The sequence below is a fragment of the Amblyraja radiata genome, chromosome 9 (genome assembly GCF_010909765.2).
Source record: "Amblyraja radiata isolate CabotCenter1 chromosome 9, sAmbRad1.1.pri, whole genome shotgun sequence".
Taxonomy (NCBI): domain Eukaryota; kingdom Metazoa; phylum Chordata; class Chondrichthyes; order Rajiformes; family Rajidae; genus Amblyraja; species Amblyraja radiata.
This window is the reverse complement of record NC_045964.1, coordinates 49,269,380-49,287,059: the sequence shown is the minus strand read 5'-3', so window position 1 is coordinate 49,287,059 and position 17,680 is coordinate 49,269,380. Positions and strand designations below refer to the sequence as shown.

General features: G+C 42.5%; 1 protein-coding gene across 2 annotated transcripts in view; it reads right to left on the bottom strand.

Annotated features, from left to right (window-relative positions):
* Positions 1-1,885: 1,885 nt before the first annotated feature.
* Positions 1,886-17,680, bottom strand: part of mdga2 (MAM domain containing glycosylphosphatidylinositol anchor 2) — a 1,081,316-nt gene continuing 1,065,521 nt past the window's right edge. For both annotated transcript variants that reach the window (XM_033027338.1, XM_033027337.1), the window contains 2 exons: positions 17,287-17,392; positions 1,886-4,331 (listed from right to left, as the gene is read on the bottom strand). In XM_033027338.1, the coding sequence (XP_032883229.1) occupies positions 4,240-4,331; positions 17,287-17,392 (198 nt within the window). In that variant the 3' untranslated portion in view covers positions 1,886-4,239. The remainder of the gene's footprint in view (positions 4,332-17,286; positions 17,393-17,680) is intronic.

Below are 17,680 nucleotides of genomic sequence, written 5' to 3'. Positions count from 1 at the left end.
GCTTGTACTCGCTCGAATTTAGAAGATTGAGGGGGGACCTTATAGAAACTTACAAAATTCTTAAGGGGTTGGACAGGCTAGATGCAGGAAGATTGTTCCCGATGTTGGGGAAGTCCAGAACAAGGGGTCACAGTTTAAGGATAAGGGGGAAATCTTTTAGGGCCGAGATGAGAAAAACATTTTTCACACAGATAGTGGTGAATCTCTGGAATTCTCTGCCACAGAAGGTAGTTGAGGCCAGTTCATTGGCTATATTTAAGAGGGAGGTAGATGTGGCCCTTGTGGCTAAAGGGATCAGGGGGTATGGAGAGAAGGCAGGAACGGGATACTGAGTTGGATGATCAGCCATGATCATATTGAATGGCGGTGCAGGCTCGAAGGGCCAAATGGCCTACTCCTGCACCTAATTTCTACGTTTCTATGTTGAGCTTAAAACAAGATTTTGCATACTAATTGCTGGGACATAAACATTTCATAAAATGTAAATAACTAGAACTGCCCTCAAATATCATGCTAGTGGCTATATTAGGCGTAGGGTTGGGCAGAAATAGATGATGATGATGATCTATCCCATTTATTGCAAACGAAGTAAGCAGCAAAACTTAATATGCGATAATGTCTTAATGTAGAAGGGAGAATGACAATGCTTTCAAAGACGTCCAACAATAGTGACGATTTCTAAAATCTGAAGTATAACTAGTCTTAATTATACTACTTCAGTTTCAAACCCCCCATATTTTTTTATTCTGAGAAAGGAAGATTTAGCAGTAAAAATATTTATTATGCATATTCTGTACTTAAAACTGTTCAACAAAATTGACAATTTCCCATCTAATTTTTTTTTAAATTTAGACAGTGACAATTGCTTTTTGAGCTATGACATGTATGTAGAGTTCACAATATTTTGCTTTCTGAAGTTCGCTTACAAAAGTGAAATAAAAGTTAATTTTGCTTTAGAAATACTGCTTTAAATGCACAATAAATCAAAAAAGGGCCTGAGGCACGGGCATGGGGGCTAATGAAGAATTGCCATAGGTATCATTTGCATCTTAACAATATAATCAGAACAATTCAAGGACCGGTGATCAATTCATTGGGCTTCATTACATCTTAACTTGAAAGCTTTTTCTGTTGAAACCACTTTAGACAGACTACATAGTGCCATCGAAAGAGACAATTTGGCTTAATCAGGCCATGTCAGTAATTTATGTTTTACTTAAGCCACCTCCTATCGTTTCTCCTTTATCGGCCTAACCCTCTGTTCCTTTCAATCTTTTGTTTTGTCCAACCTCCTCTTAAATGCACCCAAACTCATCCCTTCAACCAATCACACCTTGTATCTCCAAGTTCTACATTCCTGCTACTCTTTCTGTAGAGACGTTTCTTCAGAATTCTCTATTGTTTATTTTGCTAATTTTATATATTGGTAGCCTATTGTTATGCTCATTCAATGACAACCAACACTTTACATAATTTTAAAGGCCTCTTTTAAGTATCCCTCCCTCCTGTTCTTTTCTCAATTGGCGAATTTGTACTCCAAGATCTTTGAATGTCAGTCTGGAAGGTACGTTGCCAATGCGTCGGGCAATTGCCTGAGCTATATTGGTTTTCCTTGATCCACTGCGATTGGCTGACAATGAACCTTAAAATCATATTGCTATGGAACGAAATACTCAGAATAATTAAACAGGACACAATGCACTTGTTGAGCTTTACAATTTTTAATATAGGTGTATAAATGGCCTGAGAATAGTGATAACTGTAATTTCAATGCGACTACTGGTCCACGCCAACGGGGTTTTAAAAGACTGATTTTAAAAAACGATGGTATTGTGTATGCTCCAACTATTGTGTGTTATCATTTGCTGCATTTACTAGGTTTTTAATTTTTTGTGATTAATTCCAGCTAGAAAACAAAAACATGTAATTTTCAACTGAGAACACACAGAGAAAGATGTTTGTAGTGACTCCGATATATGACAGAAACATAAAAGGAAATGTTCTTTCACTAACACTACTTTTAAGTACGGGTGGTTATTGCCATTATTGAATAAGAAGAACACTATTTCAACTGAACTGACAAATTTGGTAAACTAAACATTACTTTTAATCAAAAAAGACCAAATAAAAATGATAGATGAGGGTTACGTGTATAGCTGGATTGAAGAATGCAAGTGATCTGTGATTGCATATCGGGTAAGATAATGTGGTAAAGAAACCTTGTTAAAAGTAGAGATAGGTTTGAAGAGCAAATTAGAAGAAATTCACACCAAATACAATACACCAGGGGTGAAGGTGGCTGCAGGAATCAGCAACGGAATTCAGCCCATCAAGAGTGAGTTTGCAGGTTTGGGAACTAGTTGAATTTTTATCTTCCTGTTTTATCTGAAATCTCCCATAACAGCAATCAGTCATGCAATAAGTCACACCATACCTGAAAAGAGGTTTATTGAACATGGATGTAAAATCATCTCTGCAGCCATTTGTCTTGAATATGGACAACTTTCCATGGAATTTAAAATAAAAGTTCAAGCCTCATCAATGTTTATTACATCTTGTGCTTTTTATATCAATACTCAGTAATCACATTAATGCTCCAATGTCAATTTTTTATAATTCAAATCCAAATTTTTGCATATGATTCTTTTTGTCAATACTCGGGATTTCATAGAGTACAATTATGCAATTTTTAGACTAAAAAGTATTTCTTGAATTAATTTAAAAGATCAAATAATTTAAACAAAAAATTCTAAGAATTTTAAAACCAGCAGGATGATGGATGGTTGGGAACAGTTTGAGACCATGTGACCAAGGTCTGATGTGTTTTCCTGTGACTCCATTGTGACCGTGTCCTTTTTGAGCTCCAAAAGGCCGCACTATGTTTTCCAGGCCCACAAAAGTAACAAAATAAGATGTAGCAATCTGCACAGATTTGGATAATGGGGCAGAGGCATGTAGCCTTCTTGCAGTCTTCAGTCAAGTCTTGACGAAAGAAAACTTGGTGCTTGCAAGCCTAAAAATTGCAGGATTATTCAGCACAGTTTTGTTGCTGTAATACTCTTGTACAGCTTGCCTATTGTTCAGTTTGAATGGAGGTTACTGTGAATAAGTACAGTCCATCATCTGATTGAATTCTCTGGGCTGTGCACTCCTGTAGAGACCTTTTCTCTGGTCATCGCATTATGCAATCACTGTACAACGAGATGCTCCCATATCAGCCTAAGTGGTGGAAGTTAACTTTCCACAGAATCACATGCTCACAGGCTGCGACCACCTTGATGGCTTTAATGAATGCCTTGCCCAAGGACTTCGATTGTAACTCGAGTCTCTGCTTGGAGGAACCATACAGTGGTTGCTTGCTTTGCCTGTTAATTGTAGGAATCATCTGCAATATATATACAAAAGGTTTCACACACACACTCCAATGTTAGCAGTGCAAAGTGTTTTCTATTTAAGTGATTCAGGCAATTTTATATATATTTTTTTCAAATTGAAGGCACTTGGTTTTATGGCATGTCATGGTGGTTTGGTTTTCTCACTTCAGACATATGACCAGTTGTGTTCTTATGGCCACAAGCAAACTTCTATTTAGCCCATGTACTATTTGTGCCCAGTTCACATACAGTGGGCAGAAATGCATGCAGAGAGACCAAACGTGTAATAAAGCACAGCAAAGTTGACAGTGAAGGGGGCAGGAGAGAAATTAAATGTTTGCTATGGACAATCGTGAGATCAAGTATTCACAGCAGAATGAACAGCTGAGGACAAGGCCCCACAGTTTTCTAATGCTTTGCTGAAAATTTCTCAAGGGGAGTAATTGTCAGCAGATCTTTTACCCTGTTTTCAGTAGGAATTTTTCTTTTGTTGGCCGCCCATTATATCTCATGTTGATAAGCATCTCCGTTCAACTGTAATAAAAGCAGCTAAATCTTTGTGCTTTGTCAAAATCTCTTAGCTCGCTTGGAGCCCGTCAAGATGCAGTTGTATTTTCAAATCCTTCCAAAACAACAACAAAAAAATCTTTCTTGGGCTGACGACTTTTCATGGAACATTTTTGTTTTTTTAATTCAAATCTCGCATCCTTCTCACTCCCATGATGCTTTTCATCACCAATCGCACTGTTGGAATCTGCAGTCAGCTGATGAATCTTTGGTAATTTTTTTTTAAAGGTCCATGTATAAAGACTCATTCTTTGTGCAATGCCTGATGAATCCTTTCACAGCCTCTGCCATAGTAAGGTCACCTTCGATGGCTTAACATGGCGATGAGAAGAGTGATTGGAAACAGCCATATATGTATTAATACGGAAACTGTGCCACCAGTTTTCAAGTCTAAATTAAGAAAAATAAATAAAAATTAGTAAATTTCTTAAAGGTAAACTATTTCAAAAAGTGACAACAATATCAAAAGCTATAATATTAATGTATCTAGTAAAATACTGAAGTTGCTGCCATTTGCTTTATAATTTCACACTTTTCACTTGATAGGTACCCGAATACTAAATTAATAAGGCCTTTACCGTATACATTTTTTACTAATTAAAAAGATTAACTATTCAAAACACGCAATGCTAGAAATACAGCCTTAAGGATTCAGAAGGAAGAACCAAAGATCCTATAGCGGAGCATAAGATCTTTGGGAAGAACTGTCTTAATGGAGTGCAGGGAGTCAATTTGTGCAAGGGGATTCACAAAGGTTTTACAGTTCTCCCAATTTTGCTTTCATCCCAGTCCCACTTGAAGCTTTTGTTGTTTTGAAAAATATAGATCTAATAAAAGGGGACAATTTGGAATTGTACTAGTAATATTATTAGTTGGTTCAATCCCAGTGTTTCTCTCAGAATTCCTTTGTTCCTGAATTGTTAAGCCCTGCACTGATAATGTGCGTCATTTTGCAGAAAGCATAAAGATTAAAGATAAAAAAGGATGTACTTCCATTTATACAGAGGCTTTCCTGACTTCAGTACTTCCCAAAGTGCTTTGCAAACAATGATTTCCCTTTGAAGTGTGGACATAGTGGTACTTTATGAAACACAGCAGCCAATTTATTTACTTGAACACAGTGATGAAATAGCTGCCCACGTGATATTTTTTTGGATTATTGTTTCGCATTTGGGAAGAAAAAGCACAGTTTTGTGGAATGAGTGTAAATATTACAAAGGCAGTTGGTTGCCTTGAACCAACCGGCCCTTTACATGTGCACATGTAGAGCTCCTTTGCGTTATTAACGGAAAGCAATAACATTTGTTTACCATTCAGATATTTTGGTGAAGTACGCATAACAATGCAATGGAATTTGAAGCTTAATTTCCTTACATTTCTTCATTTGAAAGGTAGTCGATCAGTGCTTCTTAACCTGGTTTTTATTATTATTTTGTAAATTATATTGACACGTTAATCTAAACTCAAGTTATGCATTACAAATATTCCCATCTTGGAAAGAAAGAGTCCACAATATAGTGATGGAATTATTGTAAATAGGCTGGGAGAAAGAGGAGGGGGTGAGTGAGGGGGTGGGAGGAGAGGAGAGGGAGAGAGAAGAGGGGGAGTTGGAGGGGGGAGAGAAGAGACGAGGAGGGGGAGTAGAGGAGGGGGAGAGGTGGAGGGGGGAGGTGGAGGGGGAGGGATGAGGAGGGGGAGAGGTGGAGGGGGGGAGAACAGGAGGGGATGGAGGAGATGGGAGGGTGGAGAGGGGGTGAGGATAGGAGTGGTAGAGGTGGAGGGAGAAGGGGGAGTGGAGGGGGGTGAAGAGGGAGGGGGTAGAGAGGGAGGGGGTAGATAGGGAAGGGGTAGGACATCTTGCTCTATCTGATTTTAAATAGAGGGGAGAGAGAGAGAGAAGGGAGAGAGAGAGGGGGGGGGAGAGAGAGGGGGAGAAGGGGAGAGAGAGGCGGAGAGGGAGAGAGGGAGGGGGAGAGAGAGGGGAGAGGGAGGGAGAGAGAGGGGGGAGAGAGGGGGGGAGAGGGAGGGGGAGAGGGAGGGGAAGAGCAAGGGGGAGAGGGAGAGAGGAGTGGAGAGAGAGAGGGAGGGAGAGGGATATGTAAATGAGACCCATTGTGATTGGACATCTGAGGGATGGCATTGAGACATCACACATTGAGAAAAAGCAGTGAAAGGATGAACTGAATGTTCTAATTTTACAAACATTAAAATCAAATAGAGCAAGATGTTCTACCCCTTCCCTATCTACCCCCTCCCTCTCTACCCCCTCCCTATCTACTCCCTCCCTCTCTACCCCCTCCCTCTCCACCCCCCTCCACTCCCCCTTCTCCCTAAATTGAATGAATATACGTTTATTGTCATTGCACAATACTGTGCAACAAAATTCCATTACATCTCCTCCGGTTAAAAAAATACAAACACGACAACCATTGACACATATGTACACTTATTAGTAAAATAATAAATAAGTATTTAAAAAGAATTAAAAAGAATTTGGCAGCATTTCTTGGAATTACATTTTGCTTCCCCAGTGTTCTCTGTTGGAATTAAGCTCTTTTATCGCACATGGGTAGAAACTATTTTTTAGTCTATTTTTCAGAGACCTGAATCGCCTCCCAGAGGGTAGCAGAGTGAAAAGGTGGTTGCCAGGGTGGGATGTGTCCTGCTTGATATTTGTGGCCCGGCGCAAGCATCGGGCCCTATATATATCATCCAAGGAGGGCAGTTGAGCGTTTGTAATGCTCTGCGCAGTTTTTATAATTCCCTGCAGCGCCCTCCTCTCAGCCACAGCACAGCTAGCAAACCACACCAGGATTCCATAGGAGAGGATACTTTCCATGGCGCATCGGTAGAAGGACAGCAGCAGCGGCCGTGAGATGTTTGCTCTCCACAGAGACATCAGGAAATACAGCCGCTGATGTGACTTCTTCACGAGAGTGACGGTGTTCATTTGAGGTCCTGGGAGATGTTTATTCCCAGGAACTTAAAGCCAGTGACTCTCTCCACCATGTCTCCTTTGATGTATAAGGGAGCAGGTTTCTCTCTCCTCTTCCTCCTGAAGTCGACGACCAGTTCTTTTGTCTTTGATGGGTTGAGTACCAGATTGTTTTTGGTACACCAGACAGTCAGTTTTTGGACTTCATCCCTGTAGGCAGACTCGTCGTTGTTGTTTATCAGTCCCACCACAGTCGTGTCGTCCGCAAACTTGATGATCCTGTTTGTACTGTGTGTTGGTATACAGTCATAAGTGTATATTGTATACAAGATGGGACTCAGCACACAACCTTGTGGCGCTCCTGTGCTGAGCATCAGGACTGGGGAGTAATTGGACCCCATCCTGACAGTCTGTGGGCGGTCTGTTAAAAAGTCCTTAATCCATCCGCATGTGTTTGCATTAACACCCAGATCAGACAGTTTGTCCACCATTCTGCTGGGGATGATGGAATTAAATGCAGAACTAAAATCTACAAATAACATCCTCACATATGAGCCAGGACGCTCCAGATGTGTCAGTGCAGAATGTAGAGCTATGTTGATGGCATCCTCCGTTGACCTATTAGCTCTATATGCAAACTGATGCTGATCCAGGGTGGATGGGAGTGAGGACTTAATGTGGGCCAGGACCAGCCGTTCAAAACACTTCATCACCATTGAAGTGAGAGCAACAGGTCTATAGTCATTCAAGCCAGTAATGGATGTTTTTTTGGGTACAGGCACGATGGTAGCAGTCTTAAAGCATTTAGGGACAGTGCACGTTGACAGAGAGAGGTTAAAGATGTCGCTAAAAACCTCCGCTAACTGGTCTGCACAGTCCCGCAATACTCTCCCTGGGATGCCATCTGGGCCAGCAGCCTTTCTGGGGTTGACCCTGCGGAGTGTTCTTCTGACGTCCTCCGTACTCACAGTGAGTGGCACAGTGAGTGCCAGGTCGTCAGTGCTGGGTGCGGCTGCAGGTGCAGGCTCTGCCTCATTCAGCTCAAAACGGGCGAAAAAGTGGTTGAGCTCCTCAGCTAGCGAGTTGTTACTGCTGCTGATGATCGCCCCCCCCCCCCCTTGCCCTTGTAGTTTGTGAGTTGCTGAATGCCCTGCCAGACACGCCGAGGGTCCCTCTCGTTAAAATACCCCTCTAACCTTCTTCCATAGGCTGTCTTTGCCTCTTTAATGGCTCTCTTTAGTTTAGATCTGGCAGTGCTGTACAATTCATCACTGCCAGATCTAAAGGCTGAGTTGCGTTCCCTCAGCAGGTTCCTGACATCCCTGGTCATCCAAGGTTTGTTGTTTGGATAGCACCTGACATCCCTGGTCATCCATGGTTTGTTGTTTGGATAGCACCTGACATCCCTGGTCATCCATGGTTTGTTGTTTGGATAGCACCTGACCTCCCTGTCGACAGTGACGTTGTTGATACAGTTCTGTATATAGAACATGACTGTGGATGTGTATTCTTGTATGTCCTGGTTTGCAAACAGGTCCCACTCGGTGCGCTCAAAACAGTCCTGAAGTTGGGCGGCAGCGCCCTCGGGCCAAGTCTTTATGTTTCTCACACTGGGCTTGGTTCTCATAATGAGAGGTCTGTATGCCGGGGTGAGAAAGCGTGTTAGATGGTAAGACTGGCCGAGGTGAGGGAGAGAGGAGGCTTTGTATCCATCCCTAATGTTGCTGTACACGTGATCCAGTGTATTTTGACCTCTCGTCGGACACGTGACATGCTGGTGGAATTTAGGGAGGACAGTTTTTAGATTAGCCTGGTTGAAGTCTCCAGCCACGATGAAAATCCCATCAGGGTGCGCAGTCTGTAGTTTGTTGATTGATGCTAGCAGGGTGTTCAGTGCTAGCTTGACGTTGGCACTTGGTGGAATATAAACAGCCAGAATAACGACAGCTGTGAACTCCCGCGGCAGGTAGAAGGGTCGACATTTCAATGTAATAAACTCCATGTCTGGTGAACAATGTCTCTCGACAACGTTTACATTTGTACACCATTTGTCATAGGAGTAAATACATAGCCCCCCTCCTCTGCTCTTACCGGAGTCACTGCTCCTGTCGGCCCGGTGTGCTGTGCGACCTACCAGACTGATGGCCTCGTCCGGGATCCCAGCGTGAAGCCAGGTCTCAGTTACCACCATAATCGAGCAGGTTTGCACAGTTGTGTTTTCTTCATTGATCAGCTCCAGCTCGTCCATCTTGTTGCTGAGCGATCGGGCGTTCGTCAAAAAGATGCTGGGTAGCGCTGGTCTGTAAGGAGCTTCCTTTAGCCTAGCGTGAATGCCGGCTCGACAACCGCGCTTCTGCCGCCTCCGTCTGCGCCGCCTCCCGCACCGTCCGTTCGGTAAGGTAATCCACTCGGACTCCGCTGGGCGGGTGATTTCTGGCGGGATATAATCGTTGTGGGAGCTTCTTGCGAACTCTAGTTCGCTACACAGCGTCCCAATCCTTAGAAGGTCCTGCCGGTTGTGTTTCGAGTCGCAGGTCCACAGACAAACGGACAAAACAGACAAAAACAACAACATCCACACGGGGGAGAGCAAAGCCGCTGCATTCAGGTGTGCCGCCATTTTCCACAAATGCTGCCTGTCCTGCTAAATATTTCGAGCACTTTTGGTATTTCATACAGGTTTCCAACAGCTGCAGCCCTTTTCATTCATTTACTGAATCTAAAAATGCCAGAATCATCTCAATGGCATTTGGATAGACCTTGCTTCAAGTTTATTCCATTGTTCACACCTGCATGAGTACAGTATTAATTAAAATATAACATATTTAAAGAAACGATAATTAAATGTTTGTCTGGTTATTAATGGGAATGACATTAGCTCGTCTGGCATCACCAAAGTCCCAAATGTGTTGGACTGTCAGTTTGACTGTGTTTAAAATAATAAACAGGCATGCTTCAGAAACTAGGGCTAATTAAAAGCTGTGCAACCCCTAAAGAATTAATTACAAATTCACCAGTGTTCATTTAAAAAATGTGGATGTTGCTGGGAAGACCAGGGTTTATTGGCCCCTCGGCATGTTGTTGCCGCAGCCATTTCAAAGAGAGGGTTAGTAGGTCTGGAGTCACTGGCTCTTTATGGGTTTACTTCATTACTTGAATTTAAGTTCCACTTCATGGTGTGATTCAGACTCATGTTCCTGGATCAAACATCTAGACCTCTGGCTGTCAGTCCTTAGTACTTTGTTCTTTCGTTGGTATCATTTAAAAACAAATTGGATAGGCATATGGATGAGAAGGGAATGGAGGGTTATGGTATGAGTGCAGGCAGGTGGGACTAAGGGAAAAAAGTTGTTCGGCACGGACTTGTAGGGCCGAGATGGCCTGTTTCCGTGCTGTAATTGTTATATGGTTATATGGTTTCAAATCAAGATTACAGTCAGGGGTCGCAGCCAGCAATTTGACAACTGCTCGTAAACCTAGAGCACTCTGGAGGAAGGAATACGGGATGTTGTTTCCTCTGTTATAGTGATACAACACATTGGAGAGGCCGCAGGGAGTATCATGTCACCCTGCTATGGGAAAGATGCCATCAAGCGGAGAAGAGTGCAAGGCGGCACAGTGGCATAGCGGTAGAGCAGCTGCCTTACAATGCCAGAAACCTTGGTTTGATCTTGACTGCGGGTGATGTCTGTGTGGAGTTTGCACATTCTTCCTGTGAACGCGTGGGTTTTCTCCGGGTGTTCCAGCTTCCTCCCACACTCCAAAGGCATACAGGTTTGTAGGTTAAATGGCTTCGGTAAAATTGTAAATTGTCCCTAGTGTGCAGGATAGTGTTAGTATATGGGGTGATTGCTGGTTGGCGCGAACTTGGTGGGCCAAAGGGCTTGTTTCCGCGCTGTATCTCCAAAGTCTAAAAGATTTGAGGATGTTGTCAGGACTTGAAGTACTGAGTTACAGGGAGTTTATTGGGCAGGCTTGGATTTTATTTCTTGGAATGTAGGAGCCTGAGGGATATCTTGTGGAGGTGTGGAGGAAAGATTAATAGGAACCGGAAGGGGCTTTTTTTCACACAATGTGTGGTACATATATAGAACGAGCTGCCAGAGGAAGTGGTTGAGGCAGGTACAATAGCAACATTTAGATGACATTCGGAAATAAATATTTTTATGTGATACGAGTCAAATAAGGGAAAACTATACGACACGATAAAACGTTATTCATCACCGGAGGGAAACTTCAAACGGGACTAGCATTGATGAACATTAGTTGGTATGCATGAGTTGGTGAAAGGACTTATACTGTATGATTTTATGACGTATTTGGAAATGAATAATCTAAATGAGGTAGAGGAACAAAGTTATCTGGAAGTACAAGTACACAGATTAATAATGGCATTGAAAAAGGAAAGATGCCATGTTCTTAAACTTATTTTTGAAGAATTAACAATGAAATGTATAGTACTTAATATTCCCTAACTGTTTGGTTAATGACAGTCACCAGATATGTTCTATAGCTCTGGTCACTATATTGCAAAGGGGATACAGAAAGTCGTGACAGCAAAAATAATTTACAAAGAAAATTCAAGCTTATAATCTATCAGGAAAGACTGGTCACTCTTGATAAAATGTGGCTGATGAATGACCTAATTAAGGAATCCAAAATGATAAGGTGATTTGATAGACATAGAGAAGAAGAACAAAACTGGAGACCATTAATGCCCAATGGTAACATTAAAACCAGAGAGAGAATTAGGAGGAAACTTTTCATACCCTGGTAAAATGTTTAAGGTTACCATAATAGGGAGCGGCTAATATAAAGAACACAGAAACATCGGAAGAAAGATAGATGAGTGTATGGTCAAAATGAGACGGGGTTATCATGTTAAATTTAGATGGGCAGAATGGAAGAAGTCCTTGCATGTATCGGTTGGGTTAGACAGTAAAAGTTAGCTTAAATGAATAGCTGACTGCTCTAAATGTATAAACTAATTATAAATGTGTCTTGGTATGTACCTTATTATTACAATGAAACAATGGTTTAAAAATTGATAAAGCAAACACAACATGCATTAGCTCTGTATTCAAAATAGTCAAGGAAGAGAAGCAATGTATTAAGGTTAGTTGTTTGAAAAATAATGCTCACTACAACGAATGTACCAGAACAAGATTATGTTTAACAGGATTAACTGAAAGCAAAAGGCAGGGCCCTAATTTAGACTGCTGTTTGAAGTACACAGATGGCCAAGGATAAAACAAGTGTGCTAATGAACAATAGTACTCGCAATGTGTGTGGAATGCAGGGTACTAATTTGGACTCTGGTGTCTGAACATTAAGCAGCAATGTAGGGGCTGAAACATCCAACGGGCCATGTGGCTAATGCAAACATTTGCGACAGAATTCTAGTCAACTGTACAAGGAATAGTTCAGAGAATAAACGGATGTGAAGGAATCAATTGGCAGAATGTTAATAAATGAGAGAAAATGCATTTTGAAAAGGGAAAGGGTTAAGAAAATTCTGTGAATTGATCATGACAAGGTAAGATCACGATCACAAGACATAGGAGCAGAATGAATTCGCCTCCATTACCGTTTGTGGCAATGAATTCAGAAGCAGAAACATAATTCAGGAGCAGAATTCAGATTCTGGTTACAGAAATTACTTGTCATCTCCATTTTAAAGGTATGTCCTTTTATTCCGAGTCGGTGTTGTTTGGTCCTATCCGCGTCCACTCAAGGAACTTCATTATTCCGTAGATCCCTCTCCATCCTTCTAAACTCCAGCGAGTACAAGCTCAGAGCCATCAACTGCTCCTCATATATTAATACTGGATTATCTTTGTAAAACTCCCCCTGGACCCTCTCCAATGCCAGCATCTTCCTCAGATATGGTGCCCAAAACTGCTCAAAATAATCCAAATGTGGTCTCATCAGCACCTTATAAAACCACGTGCAAATTAGTATTTAGGGAATCCTGCACTAACACTCCCAGGTCCCTTTGCATCACCGATTTCTGAATCCTCTCCCCATTTAGAAAATTGTCTGCACACTTTGCTATGCTATATTACATCTGCCACTTGTTTGCCCACTCTCCCAACCTCTGTCCAATTATTTCTGCAGACTCCCTGCTTCCTCAACACTACCTGACCATCCACTTTGTATCATCGGTAAACTTGGCCACAAAGCCAACAATTCTATCATCCTGGTCAATAACATTTCACATGAGAAGTAGCCGATCCAACACTGATCCCTATGTAACATCATTAGTCACCGGCCTCCGCCAGAAGAGCCCCCCTTTATTCCCTCTCTTTGCCTTCTGCTAGTCAGCTAATCTTCTATCCATCCTAGTAACTTGCCTCTAATACTATGGGCTCATATCTTGTTTGGCAGCCTCGTGTGCTTTAACAAAGGCCTTCTGAAAATCCAAGTAAACAACATCCACTGACTCCTTTGTCTATCTTGTTTGTTACTTAATCAAAGAATTCCCACAGATTCAAAGAAAATAAATGAAGGGTCATGATTTAATACTGTCAATATCATTAATATCATTTATTGAGAGAGAACTAAATATATTTAAACAGAACTATAAGATTATAAACACACATCATTATTTATTGTTTCTCAATATCAAGGTGCCCAGGATTGGGAAACAAGAGAGACATGTATATGACAACTTTCACATCCTTCTAATGTCCTTTATCATTGATGATTGTTATTTTATTTTCAATAACAGCCATATGGTAAACAGCCATATGGTAAACAAACAAACGCGGAGGCTGAGGTGGCACGGCGGCGTCCCGACTGCGGAGCTTCAGGGCCTCGGCCGCAGGCCCTGTGGACGGTAAAAATCAGAAGCTCGCAGGTCCCTGTTGGGAGACCGATTTCCGAGAGCTCCCGCAACGGCAAATTCGCCCCGCCCTGAATCGCGGTGTTTGAATCGGCCCGTCGCAGGGCCTTACACCGCCTGGTGCGGATTAATTGGCCGCGGGACATACCAACGCCCACCAGGGGCTTTAACAACAGGAGCCTCAATCGCCTCGACGCAGGAGAAGAATAAAGAACAGGGAAGAGATAAGACTTTTGCCTTCCATCACAGTGAAGAGGTGTTTGGAGATTCACTGTGATGGATGTTTGTGTGATACTGTACTAACTGTGTGTTGTGTTTATTTTATTGTTATGACTGCAGGGAACAAAATTTTGTTCAAACCTCTGTCTGTTTGAATGACAATAAAGGCAATTTGTATTTGTAATTTGTATTTGTATGAGAGAAAAGATAATGGACTAGTATACTCATCACATGCGCTTGGACGCTGACCTCTGAGCTGTTGAAGGACAGACTGCGACTATCATCTTTGTTAACTACAGCTTCTTTGTACTGGAATCAACCTTCTTAATAAATCTGTTGAGTTTATAACCAGTGTACCTTCACCCATTATGGTTTGCTGCTGTCATGAACAAGTCTCCCAATTTGAGATAAACAAAATCTTAAAATAAAACAAACTCCAAACAGGCACATTTTACACATTAACCTATTTAGTGTGTACAGTATACTTTGGACAGTTCTATATCACAATTCTATGTACTGGAAGCATTGGCCACAATATGGGCCTGGTACAGTGTTACAGTGCTAAGCAGTGCATAACTGGTTTGGTGTAAAATGCTGCCAGATAGCACTCACTAATGTATGAGTTTAATATGACATTATTGATTATATCAATGGTTGAGTGAGAAATAGAATGACCCTTAATTTGGAAGGCAATTTATCTATTATATTGCACAACGGCTAAAACTATGATGCTGCCTTGGACACCAGGGGCAGAAGGGGGCGCTGCACTGCTTGCAGCCTCTGCCTGCAGCCTGTCCGTTTTTTTTCTATCTTTTTTAAATTTTAGTTTGTCTAAATAGTTTGTTTGGGCGATTTCTTTAGTTTTGATATGGGGGACGGAGGTAGGGTAAGGGGGAAACTGCTTCCCCGTCACTTCCTGGCAGGGATGCGACTATTTCTCCGGGTCGCGTCCTCGCTCCCCTCCTCGCGGCCTATCAGCTGGATCGGAGCGGCCTTTCCTGCTGGAGACCGGGGACCGGACCAGAGCTTCGGCAGTGGCGGCACGGCGCTGGATTCACCGCGGAGCGAGCGATACCTACCTGGTTCGCCGTGTAAAGCTCCGAAGCGTTGGGTCTGCAGCGTCAACATCGTGGAGCTGTGGTTCGTGGAGCTCCCAGCGCGGGCGGTACTGAGCAACATCGCGGAGTCCTGGGGCCCTTTTTTCCTGAGGGCCGCCAGCATTGAATCTCCGCCCGGCGCGGCCTGGGGACGTCGGGAGCTGCGGACTCCGGTGGGAAGCGGCCGTTTTGGAGGTCCAAGCCGCTGAGGTTGGTCTCTCGTTCTGACGTCGGCGTTCCATCATCCCGGTGAGTGGGCCTGAGTGGTGGGCTGCCCATAGCAGCAACTGCGGAAGCTCCGGAGGCCCCGACCACAGTGAACATTAGAAACATCGAGGAAGATGACTAACTTTGGTGTCTTCCCTCACAGTGGGAAACTTTTTGATTCTGCTGAGTGGGGATGTTTTATGTTGGACTCTATTGTGTGTTGTGTTCTTTATTTTATTGTATGACTGTATGCAAAATCAAATTTCAGACCTCGGTCTGACAATAAAGTGCCATCGTATCGTATCGTATTGAATCGTATCAGAATGACAGGTTCACACATTTAGTACACACATGGGAGTCTGGCATTGAGAAACAAAAAAGGAAGAGACACTTACATAAATGACATTCACACCTTCAAAGTCATCCTTTGCTCAATGACTTTTACCTTTCATTAATATCCATTTTGTAAAGTCCTTACCTGGCCTAGTTTCTATGTACCTAAATAATCTCCAGATGTGATTGTTGCTGATCGGAGGAGGCAGTTAAGAGTAAATCGGGGATGGATGGACAAAAAGATTGTCAGTGATGGTCATAGGATGAATGAATGAATAAAATAGTGCAGCAGAAACTATTATAGTTTGTGCAGTGGAACATAATTGGAAGAAGACAAAGGATCAGCTTCTGAATTGAAACAATTTGAGACAGGCAACTGTAAATCAACACCCATTTTATATTGCTCCTGATTTTTATGTTCATTTATAAGAAAATAAAAATCAAATGTTTCTTTTGCCCTTTTGAAATTATATTTTAACTGATATATGGCTTGAAGAGATCAGAGAATAAACAAGGTTTGAAAAAAGGAATTAAATTGGAGATGAAGAAAGGAAGAAGTGGAGACAGTAGGCTTGTGAGAGAGCTGGGGAAGGGAGGGGAAGGAAGGAGAAGGCAAGGACTATCTGAAATTGGAGAAGTCAATGTTCATACCGCTGGGGTGTAAACTACCCAAGCGAAATATGAGGTGCTGTTCCTCCAATTTGCGCTGGGCCTCACTCTGGCAATGGAGGAGGTCCAGGACAGAAAGGTCAGATTCTGAATGGGAGGAGGAGTTGACGTGCTGAGCCACCGGGAGATCAGGTTGGTTAGTGCGAACTATGCGGAGGTGTTGGGAGAAGCGATCGCCAAGCCTGTGTTGTCATATAATTTCTGTGAATGGAATCAAACTCCTAAAATATCCTGTGTGCAGCATGGGTTCCTTTGCATCTATATGTAGAAGATGTCTTAAACTTAAAAACATTCAGAAATTGTATCAAAAAGAGTGAATCACAACAACATCACTTACGATTCAAATACGTGTTTAGTATAGGGCTATGGTAAGACCACATCTGGAGTATTGTGTACAGTTTTGGTCTCCTAATTTGAGGACGTACATCCTTTTGATTGAGGCAGTGCAGCATAGGTTCACGAGATTGATCCCTGGGATGACGGGACTGTCATATGAGGAAAGATTGAAAAGACTAGGCTTGTATTCACTGGAGTTTAGTAGGATGAGGGGGCATCTTATAGAAACATATAAAATTATAAATGGACTGGACATCTAGATGCAGGAAAAATGTTCCCAGTGTTGGGCGAGTCCAGAACCAGGGGCCACTGTCTTAGAATAAAGGGGATGTCATTTAAGACTGAGATGAGAAAAAACTTTTTTCACCCAGAGAGTTGTGAATTTGTGGAATTCCCTGCCACAGAGGGCAGTGGGGGCCAAATCACTGGATGGGTTTAAGAGAGAGTTAGATAGAGCTCTAGCGGCTAGTGGAATCAAGGGATATGGGAAGAAGGCAGGCACGAGTTATTGATTGGGGACGATCAGCCATGATCACAATGAATGGTGGTGCTGGCCTTGAAGAGCCGAATGGCCTCCTCCTGCACTTATTTTCTATGTTTCTATGTATATTAAATGGCATTCACCTTAGTTGCTTTGTGGGCTAGTTGCTAACCGCATCCAATAAACACTAAAATGCCTATTTTGTTCACAGATATTTTACTTACTGTTGCGAGGCTGGTCGACTTTCCGGCACTCCCCTTCTGCAACGGTTATGTCATCGATCGCAATATCCCCCTCTATGCCAGGCCCTCGAATGCCTTCAAATATCAGCTGTAGAACAAATAACAAAGATTAGTCCCGCAAGCAAACATGTTGTGTTAACATGCCAATAAGGGTAACTACAGGAATAGAGGCAAATAAGGCAGATGAATACATGGCTGAAGAGCTGATATAGGGGGAAAGGGCTTCAGCTACTTGGGCAGATGTGACTTGTGCAAGAGGACCAATATCTTCACAGGAAGGTTTGCTAGTACTACTTGGGAAGGTCTAAACTCATTTAGCTGGGGAGTGGCCACAGATGAGGCACTGAAAGGCTGGAGCAATGTGTTGTATGTTTAT